The sequence below is a fragment of the Copidosoma floridanum genome, unplaced genomic scaffold (assembly GCF_036245765.1).
Source record: "Copidosoma floridanum isolate Cflo_tuat_1 unplaced genomic scaffold, Cflo_Japanese_pri ptg000030l, whole genome shotgun sequence".
Taxonomy (NCBI): Eukaryota; Metazoa; Arthropoda; class Insecta; order Hymenoptera; family Encyrtidae; genus Copidosoma; species Copidosoma floridanum.
Window position 1 is genome coordinate 17,039,317 of NW_028321907.1, and position 13,277 is coordinate 17,052,593.

Consider the following 13,277-nt stretch of genomic DNA (forward strand, 5'->3'; position numbering starts at 1 on the left):
TAAAAATGATATTAGATTTGATAAAATGATAAAATAAAAGCTCTTGTTGAATTCGTCAATTCTTAAATTTTTTTTTTAGGATTAACAATGGTTTTACTGTATTTATCAAAATAAATTGTTAAAAAATGAATTTATTTAGGTGCCACGATGCGATCGCAAAAAGCACAAAAAAAAAATTCTCGCGTTTTCACTTATGAAACATCGGACCGTTTTAGAGCGGGAAACGAAACAGTAGGTGGTATAGCAGAATGAGGAACGACTATGTGGATTGTTGCTTGACAAGCAGTGCTTGTTTTGTGGCGCCAACTTGTTAATTTATCGAATATATAAATATACAATTGGGTGTATGGAAGATCAGCGATAATTGTTAAACAACAAGATGCCGGCCTTCCTCAAAAACATCGAGGTCGAGAACTTCAAGTCCTACAAGGGGAAGCTCTCCATAGGACCGCTGAAAGGATTTACAGCAGTTGTCGGTCCCAATGGCTCCGGTAGGTTATGTTCTAGTGTTTACTTTTTTTTTAAATACATGATATTATTGACGTATCGAAATATTCTTCTTCAAGGTAAATCAAATTTTATGGATGCTATTAGTTTTGTCATGGGAGAAAAAACCAGTAGTTTGCGCGTCAAAAGGTTCAACGAACTCATTCATGGAGCGTCTATTGGACAGCCAGTTTCACGCAGGTTTTTATTGTTCATAACACATACTTTAAGATCCACTTTCATTGAAATCATGCATTTGTCGTCAAAAAGTGTTTTATAATTACAATAATTTTCATCAACAGTGCATCAGTGACAGCAGTTTTTGAACTGGAAGATGGAAAAACAGAGAAACGTTTTATGCGTTCTGTTCATGGCTCTTCCTCGGAACACAGGATAAATGGAAGCGTAAGTTATCTGACAACGATTTGTCTCCCATTTAACTTTTAACAAAAAAATGTCTTAAATAATACTCAATCTAATTTATTTATTACAGGTGGTCACAAGTCAAGTTTACTTGAACGAATTGGAACAGCTGGGAATCAACGTCAAAGCTAAAAACTTTTTAGTTTTTCAAGGCGCAGTCGAATCTATAGCTATGAAAAATCCAAAAGAAAGAACAGCTCTGTTCGAGGAGATAAGTAATTCTGGATCTTTGAAAGCTGAGTACGAGCGGCTGAAGGCAGAAATGTTGAAAGCTGAAGAGGAAACACAATTCTCTTATCAGAAAAAGAAAGGCATCGTTGCTGAAAGAAAAGAAGCCAAGCTTGAAAAGGAGGAAGCAGAAAGGTACCAGCGTTTGAGGGAAGAGTACATAGAGAAACAAGTGGAGTTACAGCTGTTTAAATTATTTCACAATGAAAAAGAAATAGAAAAGCTCGAGGTGGCCCTCAAGAAGAAACAACACGAGATCGAAAAGATTGAGAAGAAACGTGAGAAAGCTGAGGAGGTGCTGAAGGAAAAGAAGAAAGAAGCCGGCAAACTCGGCCGGGAGTTGGCAAAAATCGAGCAGGACATTCGCGAGGTTGAGTCTGAGATAACGAAAAAGCGGCCGGCTTTTATCAAGGCCAAGGAGCGTGTGGCTCACATGCAAAAGAAATATGAATCAGCAAAAAAGTCACTGGCCCAAGCAAAGGTAGCCGACGAGGCCCACAAAAAAGATATAAACGAACTCGTAGAACAACTACGCAAAGTTGAAGAAGCCAGAGCTGATTACGAAGCCAGCATCGCAGCTCAATCCCAGTCCCGGGGTCGTGACGTTCATCTAGAGGACGAGCAGGTCAAAGAGTACAACAGACTAAAGGAAGAAGCGGCAAAACAGTCGGCGAGGTATACACAAATGCTAGATTCTATCAATCGTGAGCAAAAGTCGGATCAAGACAGGCTGGACAACGAATGGCGCAAAAAGAATGAAGTGGAGAACAAGATCAAACAAAAAGAAGGAATGTTAGAGGAGTCTACTAAGCGCATCGAAAAACTGGAGGAGCACATTCGTACTTCGGAGGCTGCGCTTGAAGAACAAAAAAAACTTCGTGCAGATCTGCAGAGCGACGTTGGTACTTCCAAGGATAGAATTCAAGAGCTACAACGTGAACTGGAAAACATATCCGAGCAACTCGGTGACGCAAAGGTTGACAAACATGAAGTATCCAGAACGAAGAAAAAGACGGAGATTGTCGAAAATTTCAAGAGGCTCTTTCCTGGAGTTTACGATCGGATGTACAATATGTGCGAGCCGATTCACAAGCGCTACAATGTCGCCATCACAAAAGTTCTCGGCAAGTATATGGAAGCCATCGTCGTTGATACCGAGAAAACCGCCAGGCAGTGCATCCAGTATCTGAAGGAACAGTACTTGGAGCCAGAAACCTTTTTGCCGTTGGATTATATCCAAGCAAAGCCACTGAAAGAGCGTTTGAGAAACATCCAAGAGCCAAAAAACGTGAAGCTACTGTACGACGTTTTGCGCTTTTCGCCAAAGGACATCGATCGCGCAGTACTATTTGCAACAAACAATGCACTAGTCTGCGAAACTCCGGAAGACGCAAACAAGGTCGCCTACGAAATGGACAAGAAAGCTAGATACGACTGCGTCGCTCTGGATGGTACGTTCTACCAGAAGGCAGGTATTATTTCGGGCGGTAGCTTGGATTTGGCAAAAAAAGCCAAGAGGTGGGACGAGAAGCAAATGTCACAGCTGAAAGCCCAGAAGGAAAAGCTGACGGAGGAACTTAGAGAGGCCCTGAAGAAATCACGCAAAGAATCGGAGCTCAACACCATTGAATCTCAGATTCGTGGCTTGGAGACCAGGTTAAAGTACAACAAGAGCGATCTTGTATCCACGAAAAAGCAAATTGCCGAGTATAAGGCCGAATTAGCGAAATTGCACAGTGATCTGGACAAGTTTGGACCCACGATAGCCGCTATCGAGAAGACAATGGCAGATCGAGACCAGGAGATTCAGAATATTAAAGAAAAGATGAATAACGTCGAGGATGACGTGTTCGCCAGCTTCTGCGAGTCCATTGGCATCTCGAACATTCGACAGTACGAGGAACGGGAGCTGAGGTCTCAAGAGGAGCGAGGAAAGAAACGCTTGGAGTTTGACAATCAGTGCAATCGCATTCAAACGCAGTTGGACTTTGAAAAGCAACGCGACACGGAAAGCAACGTCTTGAGGTGGGAGCGCGCAGTTCAGGATGCCGAGGACAAATTGGAGACTGCCAAGCAGGCCGAGAAAAATCAAAAGGCAGAGATCGAGAACGACGAGACTCAAATGGAGAAGTGCAAGTCCTTGAGAAATACTAAGAAGATGGAAATTGATCAAAAAGACGAGGAGATTGGCAAATGCAGACGCGAAGTAGGAGCTATTGCTAAGGAAGTTCAGGCAGCAAACAAGCAGCTCAACTCGATCGAAAACAAAATTGAACAGCGCAAAAGTGAGCGTCACGCGATTTTGATGCACTGCAAGGTACGACATAATTGTTTTTCTGTACCAATAGTTGTGCTCTTTTTCAAATATAAGTATTTACATCTATAACTTGCGAAATTTCAGATGGAGGATATTGCCATTCCTATGCTTAACGGAAATATGGAAGATATATCTGGAGACACGAGCACGGTGGCAAACGAGTCGCAACAGAGCGACTCGAGTACACAAAAACAGTATGAACGAGAAAGCCGTATTAAAATCGACTATTCTTCGCTGGCAGATCACCTTAAAGATGTCGATGAAGACGATCTGAAAAAAGCTAATGATGAATTGAACAAAAAAATTAATGATTTGCAAATGCAAATCCAGCGTATCCAAGCACCAAACATGAAAGCTATTCAGAAGCTGTACCTTGCTAAGGAAAAGCTACAAGAGACCAACGAAGAATTTGAACAGTTGCGCAAAAAAGCTAAAAAAGCCAAGACGCAGTTTGAAAAAGTCAAAAAGGAGAGATATGATAGATTTACAACTTGTTTTGAGCACGTGTCTAACGAAATTGACCCCATATACAAGGTCAGTGTTGAATCTTCTAATGAATTTTTCTTCCTTTTATTAAGTCTCCTTAACCATTTCATTTCATCATAGAGTTTGGCCAAAAATCAGTCAGCTCAAGCTTTCCTAGGACCAGAAAATCCCGAGGAACCCTACTTGGATGGTATAAATTATAATTGCGTCGCGCCTGGAAAGCGATTCCAGCCCATGTCCAATCTTTCTGGTGGTGAAAAGACGGTGGCTGCTCTTGCTCTATTATTTGCAATTCACAGGTAAATTTTTCATTTGACGTATACTCGAATATTTCTACATATTTCTCATTTTAAATTATTCCCAGTTATCAACCAGCTCCATTTTTCGTGCTGGATGAAATTGACGCTGCTCTTGATAATACGAATATCGGAAAAGTCGCAAGTTACATCAGAGATAAAACTAATTCCCTCCAAACAATAGTTATATCGTTGAAAGAAGAATTTTATTCCCATGCCGATGCACTTATTGGAATTTGTCCAGATGTGAGTAGAAATAATAAAATTAATTTCAATTGGTCATCCTTGCAAATTTGCAAATTTTTATTTGAGCTTTGTTTTTTTTTTTTTTTTTTTAGGTCGGCGAGTGTTTGGAGAGCAAAGTCATGACTCTAGACCTTACACCATTCCCGATGCACGTCAGTTAATCTGTCTATACTCCTTATTGTATTTATTGTATTTTTCACTTGACTATAAAAATTGTTTTCTACATATCAAACCGAAAATAACTTTCGGCTGTGTAAATTGGACTTGAAAAATGAAGAATACAGAAGATAATTGTGAGACATGAGAAGGACAATTGTGTTGTAAAAGTGTTTCGTAGAAACAAAATTTATTTAAAAATATGCTAACTTATTTTTTGCATAAGAAAAGTGTAAAACCATAAGGCGTTCAGTGATGATTGATAACCTACAATTCATTACTGTAAGGTAAAATTTTTATTATAAGGATTGTAAAACAGTAGGCTAACAATAAAAATACTATTGGAGCGTTTTGATAAGTAAACTTGTTTTTTTTTTTTTTCACGTATCCCTAAAATAATTTTGTTTTCCCTATCATTGGACATCACAACAGTGTAAATTAACCGTTGTTTCCAATTCCGTCATTCCAAACAAAATTCTTACTTAAATTCACCAATAACGCGGTTTCTAAGACACGATTATTAAATTTCAAGTCTAAGATTTTAATAACTAACATTTGTTTTCATTTTCTGAATGAAAACATTTAGTTGACTATAGTTTGTAATAAACAATTGCATAAGTAAGTTAATTTACCTTTTCTCAATCTCGTAGGACACCTATTTTTCCAGCAAATTTTTCACTACATTTTTTTGACTTCTTTTTTGTTGTTTTCAAATCAAACGGTTTGCCTACATAGAACGACTATTTTCTGAATTGATTACATTTATTAAACAATCCATCGAAATTTATCCCTTCGGTATCCTGTGTCTGTAATGGAATGTGACGTTCGAAAATTCAAACAGTCATTCCGAACACCTAACGAAATTTTTCCCCGAAAAGAATCGGTTGGAGTAGAGGTACTGGATAGGTGTCGGCCGGCACTGCCAGTAGTTGCTCCTTTGCTGCACAAACAGGGTGGCCTTCAAAGTAAACGGACGTGCGCTGCACAGAGAAGAGCCAAGATGCCGGTCTTGGAGGAGCTGACATTGGAAAATTTCAAAAGCTACAGGGAGCAAATAACTATCAAGATGATGCAGTTCTCGTCGATCATCGGACTCAATGGTGCAGGTATTTGGATAATATTTTGATCAACGGGGCATTTTATCCTGGAGTGGATAGTGGTACATTTTGTCCGTACTGCATTTGTCCTGTGAAAACAGAGCTATATGCGTCACACACATTTGTTTATTTTTTTTTTTGCGATTCGTTTGATGCAGCGGTGTTTTTCATTGAAAATAAAAAGTTCGTCCCGATCTGCCGTGCAAAATCGATGCATCATCAGTGTTTACTTTGGCACAGGAAATTTTCGGGTTCCCCTAATTCTCTTTTCCTGGAAGTACTTGTATTTTATGTGTAATTTAGCTTTTTTTTATTTCCCACTAATTTCGATGGGTAAATGGACTCTGTGTAAAGATACACTTAATCGGTGTAGTCCTTGTAAATAATTACTAGAAATAATGATTTAAACAACGGTAATGTGTAAACATACACCTACTGTTACATTTATTATTACAGGAAAATCGTGTTTGGTGGACGCGGTCAAGTTTGCGTTTTGCTTTTCGCCGTACGACAAAATGCCCATTGATGCTTTCAAAAATGAAGTTTGCCACAAAGATGGCACAGATAATTCAAGGTTTTTTTCACTATCGATACGCAGTTTGACATTAATTGTTAATTCATTATTAATCATTAATAGTTAAATAATTTTTTTTCCCCCCTTTCATTTAGATCTACCGTAAAAGTTAAACTCAATGTTGATGATAAATTAACGACTATTCAGCGCACTGTCGATTACGATGAATATTCAATTAAATATTTCATCAACGACAAAGTACGTATAACTACAGACGTATTCGTGTGATTTATTTATTTATTTTTTAACTACGCGACCAATAATTTCGTTAAACTTATATTTGTAGGAGGTTGACCGAAAGACTTTCAGGGAACTCTTGTTGATGTTTAATATAAATCCCAGAGCCAATAATCTTTTCATTGAGCAAAATATGGTGGACAACTTAATTATCATGGACCCAAAAGAAAGAGCCGTGTATTTCGAACAACTCTGTGGATCGGCATCTTTTAAAGCCGAATACGTGAGGTACATACGTATACTTATCCACAAAATTTTTTTATCTTTTTTCTGCGTCTCGTTATACTTTTAAGAATAATTTCATTTTCAGAGTTTTGAGAAATCTCAAAGAAATTGACACCCGAAAAAAGAATTTGCAGTCGGAGAAAAATTATTTTTCCAAGACCAAGAAAGCCCTCAAGAACATGTCCAAGGAAACGGAGAGACACAATGAGCTCACAGATAATCTTGTAAGTACGATTTAAAAATTGGCTTTTTTATGCGTTTTAATGTACGTATAGGTATATTCATGAAATGATATTTATTTTTAGGATAAACTAGAATTTCAGTACTATTATGCACAGCTGTACCTAATCGACAGTAATCTCGAACGACTGCTTCAAGAAAAAAATCAAACGGGGAAAATTATTAGTACAACCGAGAGACTGCAAAAATCGACCCAAGCTGAAATAGAGAAGCTGCAAGGTGCCATTCAAAATAAGCATGAAGATTTGAATATTTATGAAGACAAAGTGCGGAAACGAAAAGTCAAAGTTGAGGAATATTTGACTGACATGCTTCAGCTCAATCAAAAGCTTACTGTTATTAAAGACAAAATTGGACAGTTGGAAGCAAACTTAACAAAAGCCAAAAAGACCGATGCAGCTCATGAAAGAATCGTTAAAGATCTTGAGTGTCAGCTGCAACAGGTGGAAGAAGACAAGCTTTCGTTTACAAAAAGCCAGGCGACAACCTGTTCATTGGAATTGGAAGATCAAAAAGTAAACGCTTTGAAATATATTTTTTCTTTAAAGTTCATCAGTTACTTACTGTTTACATTTGTATTTTTTTCAGTATGTGGAGTATCTACGGTTGAAATCAGAAGCTCAAGTAAAATCTGCCAAAGAGTTCCAAATGCTTGGTTCTATTGAACGTGAGAGAGAATCTATTAAAGACAAAATTGAAGATTGTGAGAGACAGAAGTATATTTTATTTCAAAAAATTGAAAAGCAACAAAAAGAAATTGAAGATTTGAATGGCCAAATTCTTAAAATTAAACAAAATATTCAGAAATCAGAAGTATCTGAAAAATGCAAGCAAGAAAAATGTCAAAATTTGATTGAAAAAAGTGAGGCACTGAAAAACAATATAGATATATTAGAAGATCAGGTTCATGTTTTGAACCAGCAATGGATTGAAAGTAAAGAATCAGCTTACGAAAGCAAAATAGCTAGAAAACGACAGGAAGTATTAAATACGTTGAAAAGTGTTTTTCCAGGAGTTGTAAGTTAGAAAATTTTATTTAAATTATTAAATATGAATTTTGTTTTTGTAATGAAATATTTTTAGGAGGATCGGTTGAAGAACATATGTCGTGTCAGCGAAGATGGCTATCAAATAGCCATAACTAAATTAATGGGTAAAAAGATGAATGCAATTGTAGTTGATACGAAAGAAACTGCCAGTAAGTGTATTGAGTTTTTAAAAAAAAAATATTTTGGCGAAAAGCACTCTGTTATGGAAACCTTTTTGCCAATTGATTACGTCCAAATTAAGCCACTAGAAAAAGCGCTGAGGTAAATATTCGTGCAATAATAACGTGTGTACCAACAAAAATCTTTTATTATGACATTAATTAATTTTTTTCTTAAATAGAATGGTAAAGAGTACACCAAATGCAAAAGTTGCTGTGTTTGCCATGCGTTCTGCATCTAAAGGAGTTCAGAAAGTTTTGCATCACGTACTAAGAGATGCAATTATTTGTGAAACTGACAACGAGGCATTGGAGCTTTCCAAAAAGTGTCAAATTGATGTAAGTATTTTAACAATTGAACATTTTGTAACTGTAATAAAAAAAATTCATCGTACGTAAACACATTGTCTTGAAATAATTTTCACAGTGTGTCTCTCTCAGCGGTACGCTATTTCGTAGGAACGGTATAATATCTGGTGGCTTAGCCAGTTTGTTGGAAAAATCGAAAGAGTGGTCAGATAAAGATAGAGAGAAGCTAAAAAATGATAAGGTAAGTGAATACTTTATACGTGTAATAAGCTTTTTACACCACTGTCATGGTTACATATTGCAAATTGTCATTCAGGAAAAAAAAATTACTCTTTTACGGAAATTGACGGTTGAATTACGCAGTGTACAAGAATCTTTACGGGAAATTATGCTCGAACTTTCCGCACTTAATACTACGTTGGAAAAGCATCTTATACCGCTACTCAAGGTAAGTTTTTTAATAAGCAAATTGTTAAATATTTTATTAAAATTAGTTAAACGTGACTTTTCGTTCAAGGAAAAGCAAGAGGATTTAGGAAAGAAAAAAAGAGAATTGCTGATACTCGAAAAAAACTTTGCTGCTTTTGATCATGAGGTAATTCCTCCTGTCACTCTCTCTTACCCTCCTTTTTTCTGTATACTATACGAATTTTCAGCATAAGTATGAGGAGTTACAAAAGGAACTTGAAGCTAAAAATAAAATGTGTGAACAAATTGAGTTTCAAAAGAATCAAATTGAAGATGCTGTGTTCGAAAACTTTTGTGCAAGCTTGCAAATACCTGATATAAGAGTCTACGAACAAGGAAATTTCAAGTAAGTTATGCACGATGTGTTTACACTAGTTTTTTTTATCAACATTCAGTTTAACTAATTATTTTTTATTCCATTTTAAGAAAAAGTCAAGATCGTATTGATCGGCAAAAAGAGTACGATAATCTTATAGATCAAATAAAAAATCAAATCAATTTTGAGAATAATCGAGACACTAAAAGTAAAAAACTCTTTTTTCTTATTTAGTCAAAAAAATTAAAAAAAAATTCTTTCCATAATTAATATTTTTACAGCACCGATAAAAAAATTAGAATCGCGTATAGCTCGAGATAGAAAAAGTTTTGATGACTTAAATTTAGAGAAAGAAAAATTGAGTGCACTGATAGAAAAGAGAAAAAGTTCTATTGGCGATGATCAACTTATATTGATCAAAAAAGATATCGATGAGTTGCACGAGAGATTGAAAACCGAGAAAAAAAAGTATAAATTGATGGAAACAGATATAAAGGAATACAAATCACAAGTAATGGCGAATACGGCACGATTACTGACTCTTCGTGCTGAAAAACATGAGTTGCTTAGGGAATGCAAGGTAACTTAATTATGTCATTTTACAAACATCTTTTAATCTTACCTTCAATATTATTTATTCTTAATTTTTTAGATAAAAAATTTAAAAATTCCCTTGTACGATGGAACGATTGATAAAATTTTATTAAAATCTGGCGTTGATACAACAGTTAGAGATGGTACTGATAGCAGTACTACTGATGAAACACTGGAAATCTCATTATTAAAAGAAAAAGATGTAGAAATCAATTACGCAATATTACCTGAGTCGGTGAAAAATAATACGAAAAAAATTGTGGAAAATCTTGAAGATGAAATGAGTGATATTCTTAAAGAGTTGAATGAAAAGTTTGAGCACATAAATGTTTGTAAAAGTTTTATAATCAGCTTATTTTTTAATTACTTACTGGAATCAACTTGAAGCTTTTTTTCATTTAGGCCAGAACAGATTTGGAAACAGTCGATCTGAAGTTGAAAAAAATACAAAAAGATTTTAATGATAACATGGAAGAACTAAGTGTAATGAGAAAAAAATTTGATCAAGTGAAGTCAGCTCGAAGCTCTCTATTTAAAGAATTTTTAACTGCCTTACAAGCCAAAGTTGATACGGTTTTCAAAGTAAATATTTTTTTCTTTACAATAATCGTCAAACAAAGTCAAAACGATTTTATTAACGAAACATAATAATTTTAGGAGATATTTGACAATGAATCAGCCCAAGCATACATAATGATGAGAAACCCAGATGAGCCGTACCTACAGGGTATTGATTTTAGTTGTATAATGCCCAACAAGCCAATGATACCAATGGAAAATATATCTGGAGCTGAAAAAGCAATTTGTGCATTGTCACTATTAATTGGAATCCACCAGTAAATATAAATTTCAGCACAAAAAAATGTTTTTTTTTTTTTTTTTTTTTTTTTAATTTTCAATCCATCCCCCTCTCAACACATTTTATTTACAATTATTCTATTTTCAGACTCAAGCCAAGTCCTTGCCTGATATTCGATGAAGTGGATGCAGCTATAGATGGTATCAATCAAACCAACCTGTATTCTTACTTGGAAAGATTGAAACCATTCATTCAAATTATGATAATCAGTCATCAAATGTCGGTAAATCTTTATGCAGACGCAGCAATCAATATACGCTTGGTAATTGGACATTCGTATCAATTAATAATTTTTGATGGTTTGAATAATGTTTGATTCAATATCACGTAATGTTTCGCAGCATAATATAAATACAAGTTCTGCCTTGCACGTGTGTTTACATGAATATTTGAAAAACCTATCTGAGACTACTTCCAAATCCACTATCGATGAAAAAATGTTGAGCGTGCACAAGAGAATAGGCAACTTGTCGGCTTCGACTCCGGTATCTAGACTTCCGGAGATATCAAACAGCACATCGGAAAAAACTGGAGAAACAGACTAGAGAGCGAAAAAATGCAAAAAATCATTATTTAAATACCGAATTTTTTTATTACCTACTACTCGAATTTTTTTTTTATCTCCTTCACAACTGATTCCTCAGTTTTACAAACTTTTAATCCCATAGAGTAGTATGATTTACCATTTTTTATTTTTTTTAAATTCAATATTTACATATATTTTAATGAACTTTGATTAACTTTGATTGTTACTCATTTTAACTGTTTATACATGTATATTTTAATGAATTTTGATGAACTTTGATTGTAACGAAAAATACAGAGTAACTGGTTTGTTAATTTTTAAGAATATTTATATAGAACCAACGACTTGTTAATCTTAGGTATTTACTGAATTAAATTGTTATTAACGATCGCAGTTTTGCAAGTAGGATGATTTTCGTATGATTGTATGAGAAAAGAAAAGTGCCTGTGATGAATAAAAAAAAGAATTGATTATTGAAAAGCATAGTTTAAGACTGGCTAGCATTTTACAAACAAATTTATGTGTACAAACATGTTAATAAACGAATTTTAAATATAAAATCAGTCATCCACGCGTTTTTTACCACAATGTAAAACAAGAACATGATGGTCACTCATTGTAATCTTGCTTATCGAACAAAAAGCCACCCGATCGATCGCGTGCGCACATACGATATTGTTATCCACCGCGGCTCGTCGCCTCTCGCCTATCTCCAACGCCGCGATCTCCATGGCGGCCTACTTACTCATATAAAAATCGGCCCCTGCGCCGTTTGTGTCGTTCGCGCGCGCGCGAGCTTGCACAAAAGCGTATGCATCGCAGTCACGCCAAATAACAATTAAAATCGAGCCAACTTTCTTTTTGCGTGCGCGGATGAGCAATTCGCGACGCCAAAGGCTTAACGACGTGGAATTGCATACCCGGTCTGATGTTACTTGTCTTGTCTTGTCTTGTTTTTGATTGTTGATACTGTGCGTATATGTATAATAATAATAATGCTCGGATCATTAATTTCTTGTTCCTTGCAATATAATAGTCGATGCACTTTTGTTTGCGTGAACGTTTCGCTGAATTTTCGGCACATGGAAAAAAAGCTCACAAGTCCGGGTAGGAGTAATTTTACGCAGTGAGTCGTAAAAACGGTGTATTTTTAGCCACCAGATCATCGCGTACGAGAACTAGGGCGCGCCCATATCTCTGGGAGCCCTGTATTTCTCTAGACGAGCGCGTATATACATGTACGGGGGAAACAAAAGAAGAGAGCGATCCTTTGAAAAAAAAAAAAACAAATTTAAACGCTGGCGTGACACTTTCATGATTAGCTTGCAAAACGATACTGCGCTCACGCGTGTGCGTAAATTGTCATAAATCCCACTGGCCTGGTTTTTGGCTACTCGAAGCCGACAAAAGATCGAGATGGGCGCGTAACTCTGATTTATTGTTTTCCCGACGCAGGCCAACCACCGACGAAGCTCTCTTTCTCTGGGAATTCGAGCTTGCGCGCGTATCGGAATCGGCGCGCTTTCTTTTTTGCCTCCAGGATCGTAAATTCATTTGGTGCTTGTTCGAACTCAACACTTGTCACCGGGGGCTGTGTGGTCTGGAATCTAGAGCTTTTTTTTCTTTCTATGCACGTATATTATACATATTGTGCTCTTTACACGAGTACGACTCACACGTAATAATTTGCACATGGCTATTTGATTCAAGAGGGAGAATTTTTTTTTAGAGATTTTTGTTTCTTATAAAATACCCGCAGTTTGATGCCAAACAGCTTTGTTGTATGCGTCATTTATACGCAATAAAAAACAAATGTAAATATGCACATGTGCGTTTATTGGGTAATACCACTATTCGTCCAAGATATATGCTGCAAGCTCCAGCAGGGCAACGTCCAAAAATCGTCGGCGCGATGCGCATCGGAGACGATCACGCGCGTGCTTGGATATTATTGCGCCCGATTTCCGTGGAATCGCGGCTCAAGCGA

At 36.3% G+C, this 13,277-nt stretch overlaps 3 protein-coding genes across 3 annotated transcripts; all 3 read left to right on the forward strand.

The window, feature by feature from the left end:
• Nucleotides 1-139: 139 nt before the first annotated feature.
• Nucleotides 140-4,981, forward strand: SMC1 (structural maintenance of chromosomes 1). The gene is made up of 8 exons (XM_014361324.2): nucleotides 140-491; nucleotides 567-687; nucleotides 789-891; nucleotides 980-3,454; nucleotides 3,539-3,988; nucleotides 4,061-4,239; nucleotides 4,305-4,482; nucleotides 4,575-4,981. Exons 1-8 carry the CDS (start codon nucleotides 380-382, stop codon nucleotides 4,641-4,643), a joined length of 3,687 nt encoding a protein of 1,228 aa, XP_014216810.2. The 5' UTR covers nucleotides 140-379; the 3' UTR covers nucleotides 4,644-4,981.
• Nucleotides 4,982-5,449: 468 nt separating this feature from the next.
• LOC106645445 (structural maintenance of chromosomes protein 1A-like) lies at nucleotides 5,450-7,943 on the forward strand. The gene is made up of 8 exons (XM_089596852.1): nucleotides 5,450-5,744; nucleotides 6,192-6,309; nucleotides 6,405-6,507; nucleotides 6,596-6,774; nucleotides 6,857-6,995; nucleotides 7,077-7,526; nucleotides 7,600-7,873; nucleotides 7,933-7,943. The coding sequence occupies exons 1-8, from the start codon at nucleotides 5,450-5,452 to the stop codon at nucleotides 7,941-7,943; spliced, it is 1,569 nt and encodes a 522-aa protein (XP_089452978.1).
• Nucleotides 7,944-9,825: 1,882 nt separating this feature from the next.
• On the forward strand, nucleotides 9,826-11,309 carry LOC106645446 (structural maintenance of chromosomes protein 1B). Its single transcript, XM_014361307.2, has 6 exons — nucleotides 9,826-9,891; nucleotides 9,964-10,233; nucleotides 10,308-10,487; nucleotides 10,563-10,741; nucleotides 10,852-11,026; nucleotides 11,106-11,309. The coding sequence occupies exons 1-6, from the start codon at nucleotides 9,826-9,828 to the stop codon at nucleotides 11,307-11,309; spliced, it is 1,074 nt and encodes a 357-aa protein (XP_014216793.2).
• Nucleotides 11,310-13,277: the final 1,968 nt, after the last annotated feature.